Source organism: Micromesistius poutassou (genome assembly GCF_964030765.1).
Source record: "Micromesistius poutassou genome assembly, chromosome: 2".
Taxonomy (NCBI): Eukaryota; Metazoa; Chordata; class Actinopteri; order Gadiformes; family Gadidae; genus Micromesistius; species Micromesistius poutassou.
In genome coordinates this window covers 19,228,465-19,242,995 of record NC_140272.1, presented here as the reverse complement: position 1 = coordinate 19,242,995, position 14,531 = coordinate 19,228,465, and the positions used below count along the sequence as shown (strand labels likewise).

General features: G+C 41.1%; 1 protein-coding gene across 1 annotated transcript; it reads left to right on the top strand.

Annotated features, from left to right (window-relative positions):
* The first annotated feature begins 8,334 nt into the window (after nt 1-8,334).
* On the top strand, nt 8,335-9,609 carry LOC311338411 (interferon alpha-inducible protein 27-like protein 2A). Its single transcript, XM_084463684.1, has 4 exons — nt 8,335-8,432; nt 8,550-8,582; nt 8,713-8,874; nt 9,389-9,609. Exons 1-4 carry the CDS (start codon nt 8,423-8,425, stop codon nt 9,472-9,474), a joined length of 291 nt encoding a protein of 96 aa, XP_084319810.1. The 5' UTR covers nt 8,335-8,422; the 3' UTR covers nt 9,475-9,609.
* Nucleotides 9,610-14,531: the final 4,922 nt, after the last annotated feature.

Here is a 14,531-nt window from a genome sequence, read left to right as displayed (position 1 = left end):
AGTCATACGTTTTCATGCACTGTAGGATCAATTTTTGCTTAATCAAAAATCCGATTGAGCAAAAATTGTGGGAGGAGATACATTTTAAAAGTTTTACAGTTATTGAAAAAAACAGAGTGATGGACTTCATAATTTGTAATGAGTTTAAGTGGACTAAAGTTTCAGCAGTATTGAGGCTACATTGTGGTGAAGTTTCAACACTGTAGCATCTACCGTTGGTTTGGTAGGAATTTTTTAAGTTTTTAAATTTAAACGCTTATTGTGCCCCCCCTAGGAGGGGGGGGCACATGTCCTTGGAGTTGAGTGAATCTGGCATGGGACTGGACCTTTGTGCAAAGTTTGGTGAGTTTTCACCCATGGGAAGTATGACTTCCTTGGAAGAAGAAGAAGAAGAAGAAGAAGAAGAAGAAGAAGAAGAAGAAAGAATTCCTAGGAATACAATAGGTTCCCGGCAGCCTAGCTGCCCGGACCCTAATAAGGAGACAGGATAGAGAGGATAATAAGGGGCCACTTAATCACGCTACAGAAGAAATGGTGAGAGTGTTATGGTTTGAGCCCTTTAAGTCTTGTACGTTTGGGCCCCCCCCCACCCCCACACACACACACACACACACACACACACACACCAGCTGGGGACGTTAGAGTTGCGTTGATTTTTTGATTTATTTATTTGATTTGTATTATTTTTGTAGCTTTAAATACAGCCCCTTGGTAAATTGAATTACTAACTGTACATTAAAAAGTATTTCTGCTCAATCTAAAAGGTTTAGCAACCGCTCCACTTTTTTTTGGTGGAGAACCAGCGCCACACAGTGGCCTTGAATATGTACTACAGAGTTTCTACAGCACGACGCGTTTTTTTGCAACGAGTCCATCTTTACGGAGATACTCCTGAAACGCATCAAAGGAAAACGGATCGTTTTCGCCCCTGTGGACGGGGGCCTTATAGACTAACTGTACTTTAGGGCTTCACAAATAAAACAGACTTGACTTGAAATGCGTATGGTTCCCCTGGGCCGTCAGGTGGCGGTGGTGGTGGTGGCGGCCGGAGGGGAACCATGCAGGCGGTGCTCCAGACGTCGGCGGGCGGGCCGTAGTCTGCGCCGATCAGCACCTCCACCGAGCGGTACTGACACGTCTGGATGTCCTCGCTGAAGTGCTTGAAGAGAGGAGGAGGATGAGGGGGCTATTCAGGATTCCTTTAGCCCCGACCAAAGGCTCTAGCCAAGTAGAATGTGTCCTCTGCAACAAAAACCCCAGAATAAACGTGATTGACGGATACTGAGGGCAGCTCATATTGCCTGCGTATGTAATAACAAACCTCCTATCCTAAATCTAAGACAACAGGAAGGCAGGATATTTGTATTCTTTCAATCTAAACTCAATATAACAAGCAATACTTGGTAGAATTACTGGCACAATTGTATTGTGCTAAAAGAAAAAACATATGTTGTTATGTATCTTACTGTGAACCTGATGGGGAAGCCTGGATACTCTGTACATACAGCTCTAGGTAGTGCGTTGAAATCCTCATATTATTATATAGCTGTTAATAAATGTTAATAGTAGCTGAAATTGAGCTGCCTGACAACTATTGAAGTGTCGGACCAGAGAAAATCTGTATTTACATCTAATTATGTTCTTAAGGGTTGTCAAGGTGTGCATTGAGCATCAGAATAAATAGGATGTTCCGTGATTCCATTGCAACCTCACGTCATCTCAATCTATTGATTTCCTTTTATTCCTTCAAACAGACCTATCGGGTGGAGTCCATTATTCCTCCTGGCTCTGTAGCCAAGTGGGTGACCCATGACCTTACACTCCCAAACATCAGAATAAAAAATCATGTACTTTCAAATATACCCATATTAGTTTGTGTACATGGCCTGAAGAATACACATGGTCTGAAATATATATATATATATATATTGTAACGAGCTGGGTTAATGTGGTTCTGTTATTATGCGTTCAGCAGTTATGCAAATGTTCACATGTGTTGGGTTATGCACTAATGTTATTGGTAGAGGTTAATGGGGGATCGTCTCGCGAGAGGGGGTGGGGAGGAGGACTACGTGAGGGGGTCCGGAAGGGACGTGTTTGAGTGAGTTTGGTTCGGCTGGATGGACGGCGTGGTCACGGCCAACAGTGACCGGGGATAACTGTTTATCTGCTAATAAAGAGCAGGATTGCAAGCCAGACATCGCCTGTTTATTCAACGCTGCACCACTGTGGGGTGAGCGTTACAATATCATATCGTTGCAATCATTCCTCATCATGACCTTGTAACGACGAAGACAGCGGCGTTTGTAGCTGGCTCTCTGCAGTCTGGTGCAGCAACAGCGATCGGGGGCAGGCCTTGGCGGGGGGGGGGCGGCGTGCTGCTGTCAGCGGGCAGGGGGAGGGCAGCGTGTCAGGGTAGCTCCGCTCCGTGTCGTCGAGGTCCTCCCAACAGCGCCAGGCTCCGTCCGTGAAAGGTGTGACCAGGCGGCCGTCGCTGCTCCGAAGGGCAGTCGTTGCTAGTGGTGACGGGCAGCGTGCAGTCATCAGCAAATGACACCACGTGGCGTTTGAATCCCTGACCGCGGCCAGCTGCGCTCTCCCCACCCCCCCACCCCCACCCCCCACCACCCACCCCCACCCACTCGCGGTGCATCTCCTTCTTCTCCTTCCTGCTCAGTCTGGTCATCTGGCGCCGGGAGACCCTGCCGGCCGTCTGAGGACCGAGGGACAGAGCCGGGTGAGCCGGCGCGGTGCCCAATGCAACACAGGGAGAGAGACGCTTCAGAGCAGTGTGGTGGATCAGGAAAACAGCTGCATGCTTGTGGCTCAGGGTGACATTGGATGAACGCAGTGGTGACACCGTAGTGGAAGAACAGATTGAATTGAATGAAAACTAACTAATAGAAATTGCAATAGAAAAGCAAAACAAACACTATATGTGTATGCATCTCATAATATTAATCTTTGTTGCATATAATTGAGTGCAGTACAGTAGATTTTAAGCCAAACATGTAAAATGGTTTGAAATGTATTAATTTCCAAACAATAGGGTGCATAAGGCATATAATATATGAAAAAGAAAAAGAAAACCCTTATTAGACCAATTCAGAAACAATAACTCTATTTAGTGACAGATCACACGCGGTTAAGGATTGAGGAGGATTCAAAGGGGGCATTTAGGAAACATCTTATCCACTTTCCCAATGTGTGGGAAACCCCGTTGAGCTTCCCCAGCAGTTCGACTCTGAACTAATACACAATTCAAGCATCTGTCACTCATAAATTCCTAATATTTGATTTCAAATGCACACCTGTTTCTCTCCTATGCTGTTGTTTTCTAGCAAGGAAGGAGCACATCTGCAATGGAAAAATAGATATATGCTTAATGGAGGATAAAAAAAGAAAAATAGCTCATTATTTTTGGTTTATATTATATATATATAATATATTTATGTATTTTTACGCAATGTTTCAGTATTTCTAGTATAAGTATGCACAGATTTAAAAATAACGAAAAACGAAAAAACACCTGCAGATCAGGCTGGATCAGCTGGAGGACGCTGGGGATTCGGGCAGCTGCCATAGTTTGGTGTTGGCCGCTAGTCTCTGAATGTAAACCTCATCCACCCTCAAAAGGATGTTCTCTGGCTTCATGTCCATTGCGATGATCTTGTATCTGAGGTGCAAACAACCCAAACCATGCAGAACTGGAAGGAATAACAACATGAAAGTATCACTTTCACTTTCACTTTCAGATTCAGTTTCAGACTAAGATTGAGTTTGTGTGAGAGCACATGGCACCTGTCGTGCACAGGGCATGGGGAGGCCGTGGTAGTTGGATTTTATAATCCACTTCAGTAACTGGTGGCCCAGCACTGCCAGAACATGGTTACACACGTCTGGCAAACCAATCAAATCAAGGAAGCATTTTCATAATTCCACTGTGCACGCACGCACGCACACAACACACACACACACAGACACACACACACACACACACACACACACACACACACACACACACACACACAGTTCCTAATATCCAACCTCTGACAATGGCAGCAATGGATGCAGATACATTACAAGCACTACATATTTGGTAGCACTACTATTTGAAAGCGACAAGTATTTTACATAGTTTTAATCTGTAATATATCATGGATCTATGAAAAAGTACAGGATACGTTGCTCTCCGTTCACTCCGCTGACCCTGAAGTCATCAATGAGCTGTACCACATTGCCTTAGGGTCGCTGTCTCTCACCTTAAAGTATAACAGAAAACTTAACAAAATACCACTAAACAAGTGATTCAGAGTCAAATACATGGTATGATTTCATACTAAAAAGGGGATTGAACTTTAAAACTGATTGTATCCTGTTATGAAATAAAATGGTATGATAGTACTAGTAATATCAAAGAATCAGAAGCATATAGTCCCGTCAAATGGCGGTACTTGAGTTGTTCTTACTGAGCTACATTGTCAAGTGTATGACTCGTAATGAAACGCTATGATTCATAAAGTGTACAAAATTGGTAATATTAATTATAATATCAAATACATCTAACATTATAATGATTGTGATTTTTCATATTGCAGCACGGAGACAGCTTCATATGGCCGGTTCATCACGTTCCCGAGATAAAGATCATGTCACGAGGACAGCAGCTGTTCCTACATCTTCTGTTGGCATCAGCGCTAACCACATCCTGCTGTATGGCAGCTTCTTAATTAGAAAACAACCTCTTCAATTACCACTTCTCAAATGGTGTGAATAATGACATTGGTCATCAGCCTCACAATGCCCACTGTTGTTGATTAACATCCCCTGAGGAGACTCAGGGACGGTTCTGTTCCGTTAACAGGACACACCACTACCACTGTTATTCTGTTATATTCTGAGGTTGGTTCTTTGGTCACTTGGTACTCGGTTTTCTATACAATAACTTTGCTGTGACTTCTAAGGAGTCCTATTTAGAGCGTGTGTTTTCTGACTTTGTGAGCTATGCTGTTTTGCATTTTGATTGTGATGCTATTCATTTATTTGCATTACTTTTCAGGCTCTTGATTTATAATTTGCTGAATAATTTCATGAATGAAGTATTTTCCTGTTTTAGATTTTTTTGTGAAGTTAGCATTATCAGCAATAATGTATTAATAGTAGTACTATTAGCAATAGTAGTGGCGGTACTAGTAGAAGTAGTAGTTGTAGTACTAGTATACTATGTTAGTTAGTTGTATGTATTATAGATTATAGTATTAGTACAATGTTGTTTTAAATGATATTCGCCTTAACACAGACTCACAAAGAGCATCAGTGCTAGTCTTACTGGACCTTAGTGCAGCATTTGACACAGTGGACCATGCCATTCTTCTTCATAGACTGGAACACTGGGTTGGGCTATCAGGCACAGTTTTAAACTGGCTTAAATCATACCTTGAAGATAGGAGTTTCACTGTGACTATTGGTAGCTGGTCCTCTTCATCCTCTCCACTAACATGTGGTGTCCCCCAAGGGTCCATCTTGGGTCCTCTACTCTTTAATCTGTACATGCTTCCACTTGGACAGATTATTCGAAAGTACCAGATTTCATACCATAGTTATGCAGATGACACACAAATTTATTTATCTCTGTCACGCAATGACTCAAACCCACAAGCTCTATATCAATGTCTTGCAGATATCAACATATGGATGTGTCAGAATTTTCTCCAGCTAAACAAGGAGAAAACTGAAGTGATTGTATTTGGTGACAAAAAGGATAGGCTTGAACTAACTACATCACTTTCTAACCAGGTTAAGACCACTGTAAAAAAAAAACCTTGGAGTCCAAATTGACAGTGACCTCACTTTTAACAACCATATCAAGTCAGTTTCTAAATCAGCTTTCTAGCATTTAAAAAACATTTTAAAATTAAGAAGTCTCATGACAAAATCAGATCCGGAGAAGCTCATTCATGCCTTTATATCTAGCAAGCTTGACTACTGTAATGGTCTCCTTACAGGCCTACCCAAGAAAAATATCAGGCAGCTCCAGCTGATCCAGAATGCAGCTGCTAGGGTCCTTATGAAAGCCACGAGGTCAGACCACATCACACCCCTACTCAGAACTTTACACTGGCTCCCTGTCAGTCAAAGAATATATTCAAAAGTACTGCTGCTTGTTTTTAAATCACTAACTGGGAGGGGGCCCACTTATCTTGTAGACCTCCTCCAATAGCACACCCCCTCTAGACCCCTTAGATCCCAAGACAGACTGCTTTTATCAAAACCAACTGTCAGAACCAAAAGCGGTGAAGCCACCTTTAGTTTTTATGTGTGTCTATGAACACACATTGAGGTCCAGTGTGGTAATTTAAATTTAGTTTTTTTCTGATTTTCAAGGATCATTTAAGAAAAAAATATCTCTCAATGGAAAACATTGCAGCTCATAATGCAGGGAGAGGCCGGAGAGTGGATGAACAGCTGGTTATGATCTGTCTGCTGAAAAGTAGCCACAAGTTTGCAAAAAGTACTTGTGACCTTTATTCAAAGGTCCCCATCTCCAAAGACAGCTCTACAAATAACAGAAACTGTTTTGTCCGACTGGATTTAGAACTCCTTAAGCAGGGTTCATACAGTACGTCGCAAATCTGTATTTAGACCCAATAGCAGTCATTATGAAAAGGAAAGTACAGAGAACAAGTATTTTGAAGGAAATGTTTACTAATTTACCTTAAATTGACCCAACACTAGTCAGTAAGTTTAAACCGACCACATTGTGCTGAGAAGAGTAGAGCCTAACCACTAGACTACCGTGTCCAGGTGGTTGGACTATAAGAAGAAAAAAAAACACCAGAAGCCTAAAAAAATGAATATGCCTATATAACAACAACAACAACAACAATAATAATAATAATAATAATGTTATAATTGAAAATAATGCAACAAACGACAAAAAAGGATAAAACGACATAAAATACTAACTAATGAAGTCTGAAAGTCATATTGGGCCATATTGGGGTGAGTGATTCCATAATTATGTGTGGAGATAATACTGATTTGTAAAGCTTTACAATATATAAAAGACGATAAAAGGATATTCCTCAAAACTACGTTGACACCGCCCATAGCCCTCTACAGACCCCAGAGTTCAGACACAGGGCGACATCTGCTGGTCCGTTGTTATAGGCTCGTTTTTGATGGTATGTCATCTATTTCTGTTCACCCGGTCCATAGCGTTATTAAGGATAAACTGAGCCTATTGATCTATTTGAAAATAGATCGTGAATGTGTTTATTTGTTGTATTTGTTTGTATTTAAAAGTCTTGTTCTTGAAATGGTGGATATCCAGCGATGTTTATTTTAAATTTCATTGGATTTCTTTATAGAACATTCAATGTATTTTCTGTGTAGGTCTACGTGACGCGCCAACGCAGATCACGGTATATGTCTCAGAAAATAATATCTGATCCTTTAAATAATGGCCTCAAAGCAAAAAACACTAAAATCCCAGTCCTGTTTTGCTATATGTTTTTGTTTTTACCAAGAGAATAAGTCTCCATTTCTTCAGCGGGTCCTGACTGTATTCAGACAGTGTGTCTGTGTTATACAATTCAAGTGAATAGTTCACTGCTACTCGTATAGTTTGGTTGTGGCTCAGTCAACAATGCTTCTGATTAGAAAACAACCTGCATTCCTTGTGTGAATTGTCAATGGTTGACTAAACAAGTTTGCTGTGTATTATACAATCGTGATGGTAATTATAATTAATACAACCATTGCACAGCATTTAAAATGACGTTGTTGAGAGTGGATAAGTGTATGAATGCATGTAACTGTATTTGTTCAGGAGGAGGCGCTGTTGCGCCAAATGTGGCATGGAGCCACGTGTGATGACACCACGACCTTATAAGAGAATGTTGCCTCTCTCTCTCTCTCTCTCTCTCTCTCTCTCTCTCTCTCTCTCTCTCTCTCTCTCTCTCTCTCTCTACCTGACTCTCACAAAGAGCAGCATGTTGTGCACAGTTCTTCAATAAACAATGCAACAATGTATTGTATTATTCCGCTATGAAAGGTAGGCAGAAGGTATAAGCCTACTTATACCTGTTAACGTAAACGTAATTTGGTCTTTCTCTCAGCTTCCAGGAAATTTGGCCCAATCTTGCAACCCTGTCCCTGCGTCCCAATGAGGAACAGATGGGAATTAGTCATGCGACGTTAAAGGGTTTCGGCTTCTCGAGAAACGAACGCTATATTACTATCTGCCACGAGGAGCAGCACAGACCAGCCATCCACTGAGGTGCGGCCTGTCGCTCATTGGATAGGACACAGCTTTCGATTCTGCAGAAACCGATCCCCATCCCTTTATAAACGGAGTAAGTTCTGTGGGGAAACAGATTGACGTCTTCCGCGTCAATTCAAATCAATTCAAATCACAAACATGGGAATTCGTAAGTAGCACTTCCTTAACATTTGTTTGTGGAAAAGTTTGCTTTATGTTCGGAATGCAAGTAGTTTGTTTGTTTGTTTTTGTTATTTTAAAGTGATTATTTGTTTTTATTTTTTAGTTACGGGAACAGCACTTGCTGCTGTCTGTGGAGGTATGTAGAAACCTGTAACACGGCTTACATAAACCCCATTCAAAGAGTTTTGAGAGAGGCCCATCCTATATTTAACAAACCGTAGACGTATTATAAGGTGCTGTGTGTGTGTTTGCTTCCCTGCTACGAGGGGGGGCCGTGCTGGCTGCCCCCGTGGTGTTGGGGGCCGTCGGGTTCACCTCATTGGGGATCGCAGCGGGGTCCTACGCTGCAGGTCTGATGTCCACAGCGGCCGTCGCCAACGGAGGTGGGGTCGCAGCGGGCGGTATGGTGGCTTTGTTGCAGTCAGCAGGTAGGCAAAACCACACCTAAACAATCATTATATTAAAGTGGTTCTGAAATACACTCTTAATTTGCTAACCCTAACCCTCCAACAGATGACTCTTACTTTATGCCATTGAATTACCGAAAGGGTCTTTTGCTGGGCTGGGAGGGAGGCACTTGGATTAATTTTACTAAGAATTGTAAGCCTACTTAATGTTTGAGTCATTATAAGGGGGACTTATAGGGGAGTCGCTGAATTCTGCTGTCCCCATATAGGATATATTCTGAAATGGCTTGCAATCAATCAGCCTCACCACCCTTTAAATCAATAAAGAAGTTCAGACCACGCTAGCCAGCTGCAGTGCAATAACAAGATGCTTTGGATAATAGTTTAAATTCTGCATTTGTTTTGTGATTACATTTTTATTTGTGATTACATGACAAGTATGTGTCTAAGAATGTGTCAATACTCTGTTGAATAGAATTGAGTCAATTTGTGATGTCTTCTCATATTTGTTCTCTCATGTCTTGCGTGGTTGTAGGTGTGCTTGGTCTGGGAACAGCTGCTACAACTGCAACCGCTGCTACTGGGGGAACAATTGGAGCTTTACTGTCTATAATTATCTAATTTTATCTGGATCTGATGCTCTTTGATGCTCTATGCTTTTTTCTCCAACCAATTTGTTATTGAGGTGTTTGTGAAGAATTAAGGCTTCACAATTCAAGTAAAAATCTTCATGTTTCCCCATTTCCTTAGAAATCCTTGCTAACTGTGGAATGGTGATGGTGACTGTATAATCGTAATGGCCTAGTCAAATAATATTCTGAAGGTATATGCTGTGTGCACAATGTAACCATTGAAACTATATTCCATTAAAACATTTAAGCAAATGCGTTTTCTTCAATAATTTCCTTGAAGTACAGCTTAACAATGCTTTTAAAGGTAGCCAAATATCAGCCTTTTGCACAACAGTTTAATGTGAATGTCAGGATTTGTCTCATTAAAAAGTGTTTTGGCTGGTTGAGTTGTAATCATCTTTATATATTATATATGTAATCATCTTTATATATTTTATCATATAAAATATATATATTTACTACACAAATGTAAACCCATCAAAGTTTCATGACTGTAAGTTAAAGCGTTTACGAGATATGCTTGTTCAAAGTTTACATTTTTGGACTGTTGCTATAGCGCCACCTTTGGGCCAATCAGTGTAACATTTGCTCTCTGTTAATCTTGAGTCAGCCTCTACAGCTGTAGTAAGTTTCATAAAAAGCGTGCGAGCGGTTTAGTCTGTGTAAGTCAAACGTGGCGGAATAATAAGACCAACGATTACAATAGGTTGCCTTCGCACTTTGTGCTTGGCACCTATAACACTAACGATTACAATAGGTTGCCTCACACTTTGTGCTACCTAATAACAGGCCCTATAGCCTCCTAGTCCAGTCATTTTATGAAAAAGGTCAAACTAATTGCAGAAGCAACAGAAGCAAACTCAACTGATTTTGTATCCTCAATATGTGCTGAGTAAAGAAAAAAAAGCGAAAAATCCCATTAGGGGAAAGTTTAGAAAAAGACCCAAATATATCCAATTCATACGCCTATTCATTATTTTTCTCACGTGAATATGGTCCATTTCTTAACCTTTAGATATCACCATGAAAATTACTGAGTTGATTACTTACATCAAGACAAACAAAAAATGTGTTGCAAGTTTTTTGAAATTGTTTGTTAACATGGGCAAACGGTGCATAATCTAATCACGTAGGTGCTTATTTGCGTAAATACCACAACAGATTTGAACATTTGGTATAGCCAGGTGAAAATGTCTTGCTGACATCTTACAGTACAAGACTTAATGTTAAGGTTTGAATGGAACCCGTTTAGGCTTTAGGCATGAGCATTAATACATAGAGGCAGGAAGATAAACCAGTCTTTATTAATTATTATGCAGAGATGGGGTTTGGGGCTGGGTACGTGGGACTGTTTCTGGGGGAGGAGTCTGACGGAAGAACAGGAGACAGATTTGTTTGCCTGTCTTTTACTGTAAGATGTCAAGACCTTTTCACCTGGCTAACCCAATGTTTGGATCTGTTGTGGTATTTATGCAAATAAGTACATAATTAGATTATGCACAGTTTGCCCATGTTAACAAACAATTTTCAAAAACTTGTAATATATTTTTTGTTTGTCTTGATGTAAGTAATAGACTCAGTCATTTTCATGGTGATATCTAAATGTTACATTTTCTACCCTATTCACGTGAGAAAAATTCTTTGGGGCTTTTTTTCCCTTAACTCAGGACATATTGAGGATACAAAATCAGTTGAGTTTGCTCATGTTGCAATTTGTTCTAGGTTGACCCCCATTTTGTCTTAAAATGACTGGACTATCCACCCCATGAAAAAGTTGGACCATCGTGCTCTGGGACATGATTCAATAGATTCATTTTCGTGACTACTAGCCTCAAATCGCGTGATACCGGGTTGTTGAAGTCACAATGGACATGTGCAAGGGTGATTGCCAACAAGCATTTGTCAAAGGTTGATGTCGACATGGCGTGATACTCAAAGCCTTAAATGTTTTACTGGAAATATTTGCCATTCCTCTTTTAATCCCACTGATGTCATGTGCAAATTATATCCATACTTAAAGAAGGTGTGTGAGTCCTTTACAGAACTGAATTAGGGCTTCATGTCTGTGATGAACGCCAAGGTTCACTCTGGGAAATGTGAGGCAAATGTACTGTATCTTCATTTTTTAGTGGATAATATATATGGCAAGTGTTGTGTGTAGTGAAAAGATAAATATGATCAAAATAGTTGCAATGTATTCACACGTATATATAAAGCCTAGCTTCAGGACGCACTCCCAGCAACGCCAAACTCATAACGTGTTTGGTATTCAACGTAGAGTACGTTTTTTGGAAGATTTTAGTGGGTCATATTAAGAGTTCCAAATATGATTTGTTTTATATCTACATTACAACGCTTACCTGATATCAGATGTATAAACTCTTGGACACTGTTGACAAAGTTAGGTCTTAAAAGCCATGGGCCAACATATGGTCTCTGCATATGCTCTGTATACATTTAGCATTTTAGAGCATTTAGCACCACGAGCCAAGCCTCCAGATGCAGACCGGCCATCACACAATCAAGTGTGGCCACCTTGTGGGGAAATACGGTACAAACATTTACGTATACTCACCCAACCCATATCATTAAATACTCTAGCTCCCGAGGCAGTTTTAATTAACCAGCCAATTGGAAATTCGTGGAAGGTTTAATTGTATCAAAGGACAAGGCTTACGCCTTTAAATATTACAGAGGCATGCTAGAATAATAATACAATTGTACAATTATTATTATTAGGCTAAGTGTTTCGAATGCCAACGAATCATGATTTTCACTAGTGTATTTCATCACACTTAAAGTTTGTAAAAAGTTGTGACAATTTAGAATACTATTTACACTTAAAATCTACTCAAGTAGCACCCAAAGACTTATTGAGTAGGCTACACTTATTTGAAGGTGAAAAGCAGCACAAAGTACAGTTACATACTAAAAGTACTTGGTAAGTCTTTTGATTCTAGAAGGCTGCATTGTGCATCCAGAGGGTTGTTTGCTGGGTTAGCATGTGTTATCCATGAGCCGCTTCCAGTGAGTGACGGACTGGGCTGGGCGGTCTAGCTGCATTCTGGCAAATGGCAGAGGGGCCGCGGGCTCTGGTGGGCCGTGTGAGCGGATTGTCACAGCCGCGCGGCCCTTCCATCGCAAACGGTGGTGGCCCCATAACATCTCGGCCCACGTTCAAGCGTCAATCATTTTCTATGGCCATCCGACAGCCAAATTTCTCCCAAGTCCCTCACCCCTGTTTTCCATGAAAAAAGATCAGTATTTATACGAGAGATTTATGGGTCTCTATATCACAGTCATGGTTACCCTCAACTTTTACATCGGTCCACATTGTTTAGTAGCCACATTTCTTATTCAGATGTTTAAAAAAAATGTGCATGGTTTGAAATAAAACAAATCTAGGCCTACCTGTATTTTTGGTATTTGATTATTTGTTTGTAAAAGTTTAAATTAAGCAATGACTTCTGGGAATTTCAAGACCGAATGGAATAGGCCAGACCGCGTCTGCGTGATTGGGGTTGTTGGAAGTCGGAAGACACTGTGGAAGTTGGAAGTTGGAAGCTATAGGCCTACTGACAGAGAAAGAGGTCCTTATGAACTTGGATTCGGATGACGTGATACACAGGGTTTCGCAGATGGGTGCAAATGCCAGGGCCGTTTTTTGATCCCAGTCCGTCACTGGCCGCTTCCACAGACTCGCACAGGGACAGTAGCCTGCAGTATCTACTGTGAGTGATGAGAATACACTTTTAATTTAATTAGCCTACTTTACAATAGATCCAATGTGTTCCACATAGTAGACCTATCTTACTTAAAAAGGAGTGCCACTGTGCCAGTAACACAGCAATATTGTAGCAAGTGTGCAAACCGTTCAGTCTGCACACTTCCAGGTAACCCGTCAGCCTAAAAATTGTTTGAGTGTGTAGACTATACTTTTGACATGTTACTATCAGTAATCAAGTGTATTCTCGTCACATAATAAGGAGCTAGGTTACCATAATGCTGCAGATCAGGGGAAGCGGCTGAACTGAATGCGAATGCTATCCCAAAGCTATATTCAATTACACCGAAGACTCAAGACAGTGGTACTCAGCACACCTGTGTCAAACCAAGGGTCCCTACAAATCTTGCTGTCATGTGCTAGACTAGATTCAAAGCCTGGGGGGTTAGGGAAGGGAGAGCCGGGGTGGGGATGATGACACCGTTGCAAATGCGATGATGGGTGGGCGGGTCATGCCGTGCTCACGCTGTCTCACTGCACGCTCTGACTTCTGTTGTGTTCTTTTCAGAAAAGGCCGCCGAAACAGGATCGCTTTTAACTCACTTTATTTGGTAAAGGTTTTGGTCTATTGTCTATGAAGCAAAAGGAGAGGAATTGTATATGACACGCGCGGAGCGTCTCCAAGCTGAATATCTAATCGATACGCTGCTCAGGAGATTCTAAAGTCTGAAAGCTGAGTCCGAGGTTAAATAGGCAGGTAAGGGTGGGCGTGTTGTGTGGCTTTAAAAGCCCGCCGCCTTCATCTATGTGTGATCAGCTGCTGCCCCCTCGTGGCTATGTGCAAGTGTTACAGCTTATATTATATGTAGGGTGGATTGCCCTAATGTGGGACATTTTTTGCTTTTCAGACTTCTGTAGAATATTACGATGTGAAGGCAACACATTAAATCCACATCCAATACCTTTTTGAAACCCTCAGGGGGTGTCCTAATCAAACCAAAAGAGAAAATGCAGATAACACATTCATAAAAAAAATGATATAGATATCAGTGCTCTTAGTGCCAAACTGTCTGAGAAAATGTGCAGCTTCCTAATGTGGGTCATTTGCCTAGTGTGGGACAGTGTAAAGTCTATGTTAAAAGGTCTAAACCATGGTGCACCTTCACTCATGAATGATAGTTAAACTTCTTCAATAAGTAATTCTGTAGGTTATTTTGATGTTCAGTCTTTTTATCATTTGCAATGTTGTTCCTGTTAAAAAAACAGGAACCTTAGCCTATGATGAACGTTGGAAAATTGAGCATCAGCAAGCAAATAAAACA

Excerpts from the sequence above, each read along its gene's own strand:
- LOC311338411 (XM_084463684.1), top strand. Across the intron at positions 8,583-8,712 it reads ACTTGCTGCTGTCTGTGGAG|GGGGGGCCGTGCTGGCTGCC; the intron begins GTATGTAGAAAC and ends CCCTGCTACGAG. Across the intron at positions 8,875-9,388 it reads GGCTTTGTTGCAGTCAGCAG|GTGTGCTTGGTCTGGGAACA; the intron begins GTAGGCAAAACC and ends GCGTGGTTGTAG.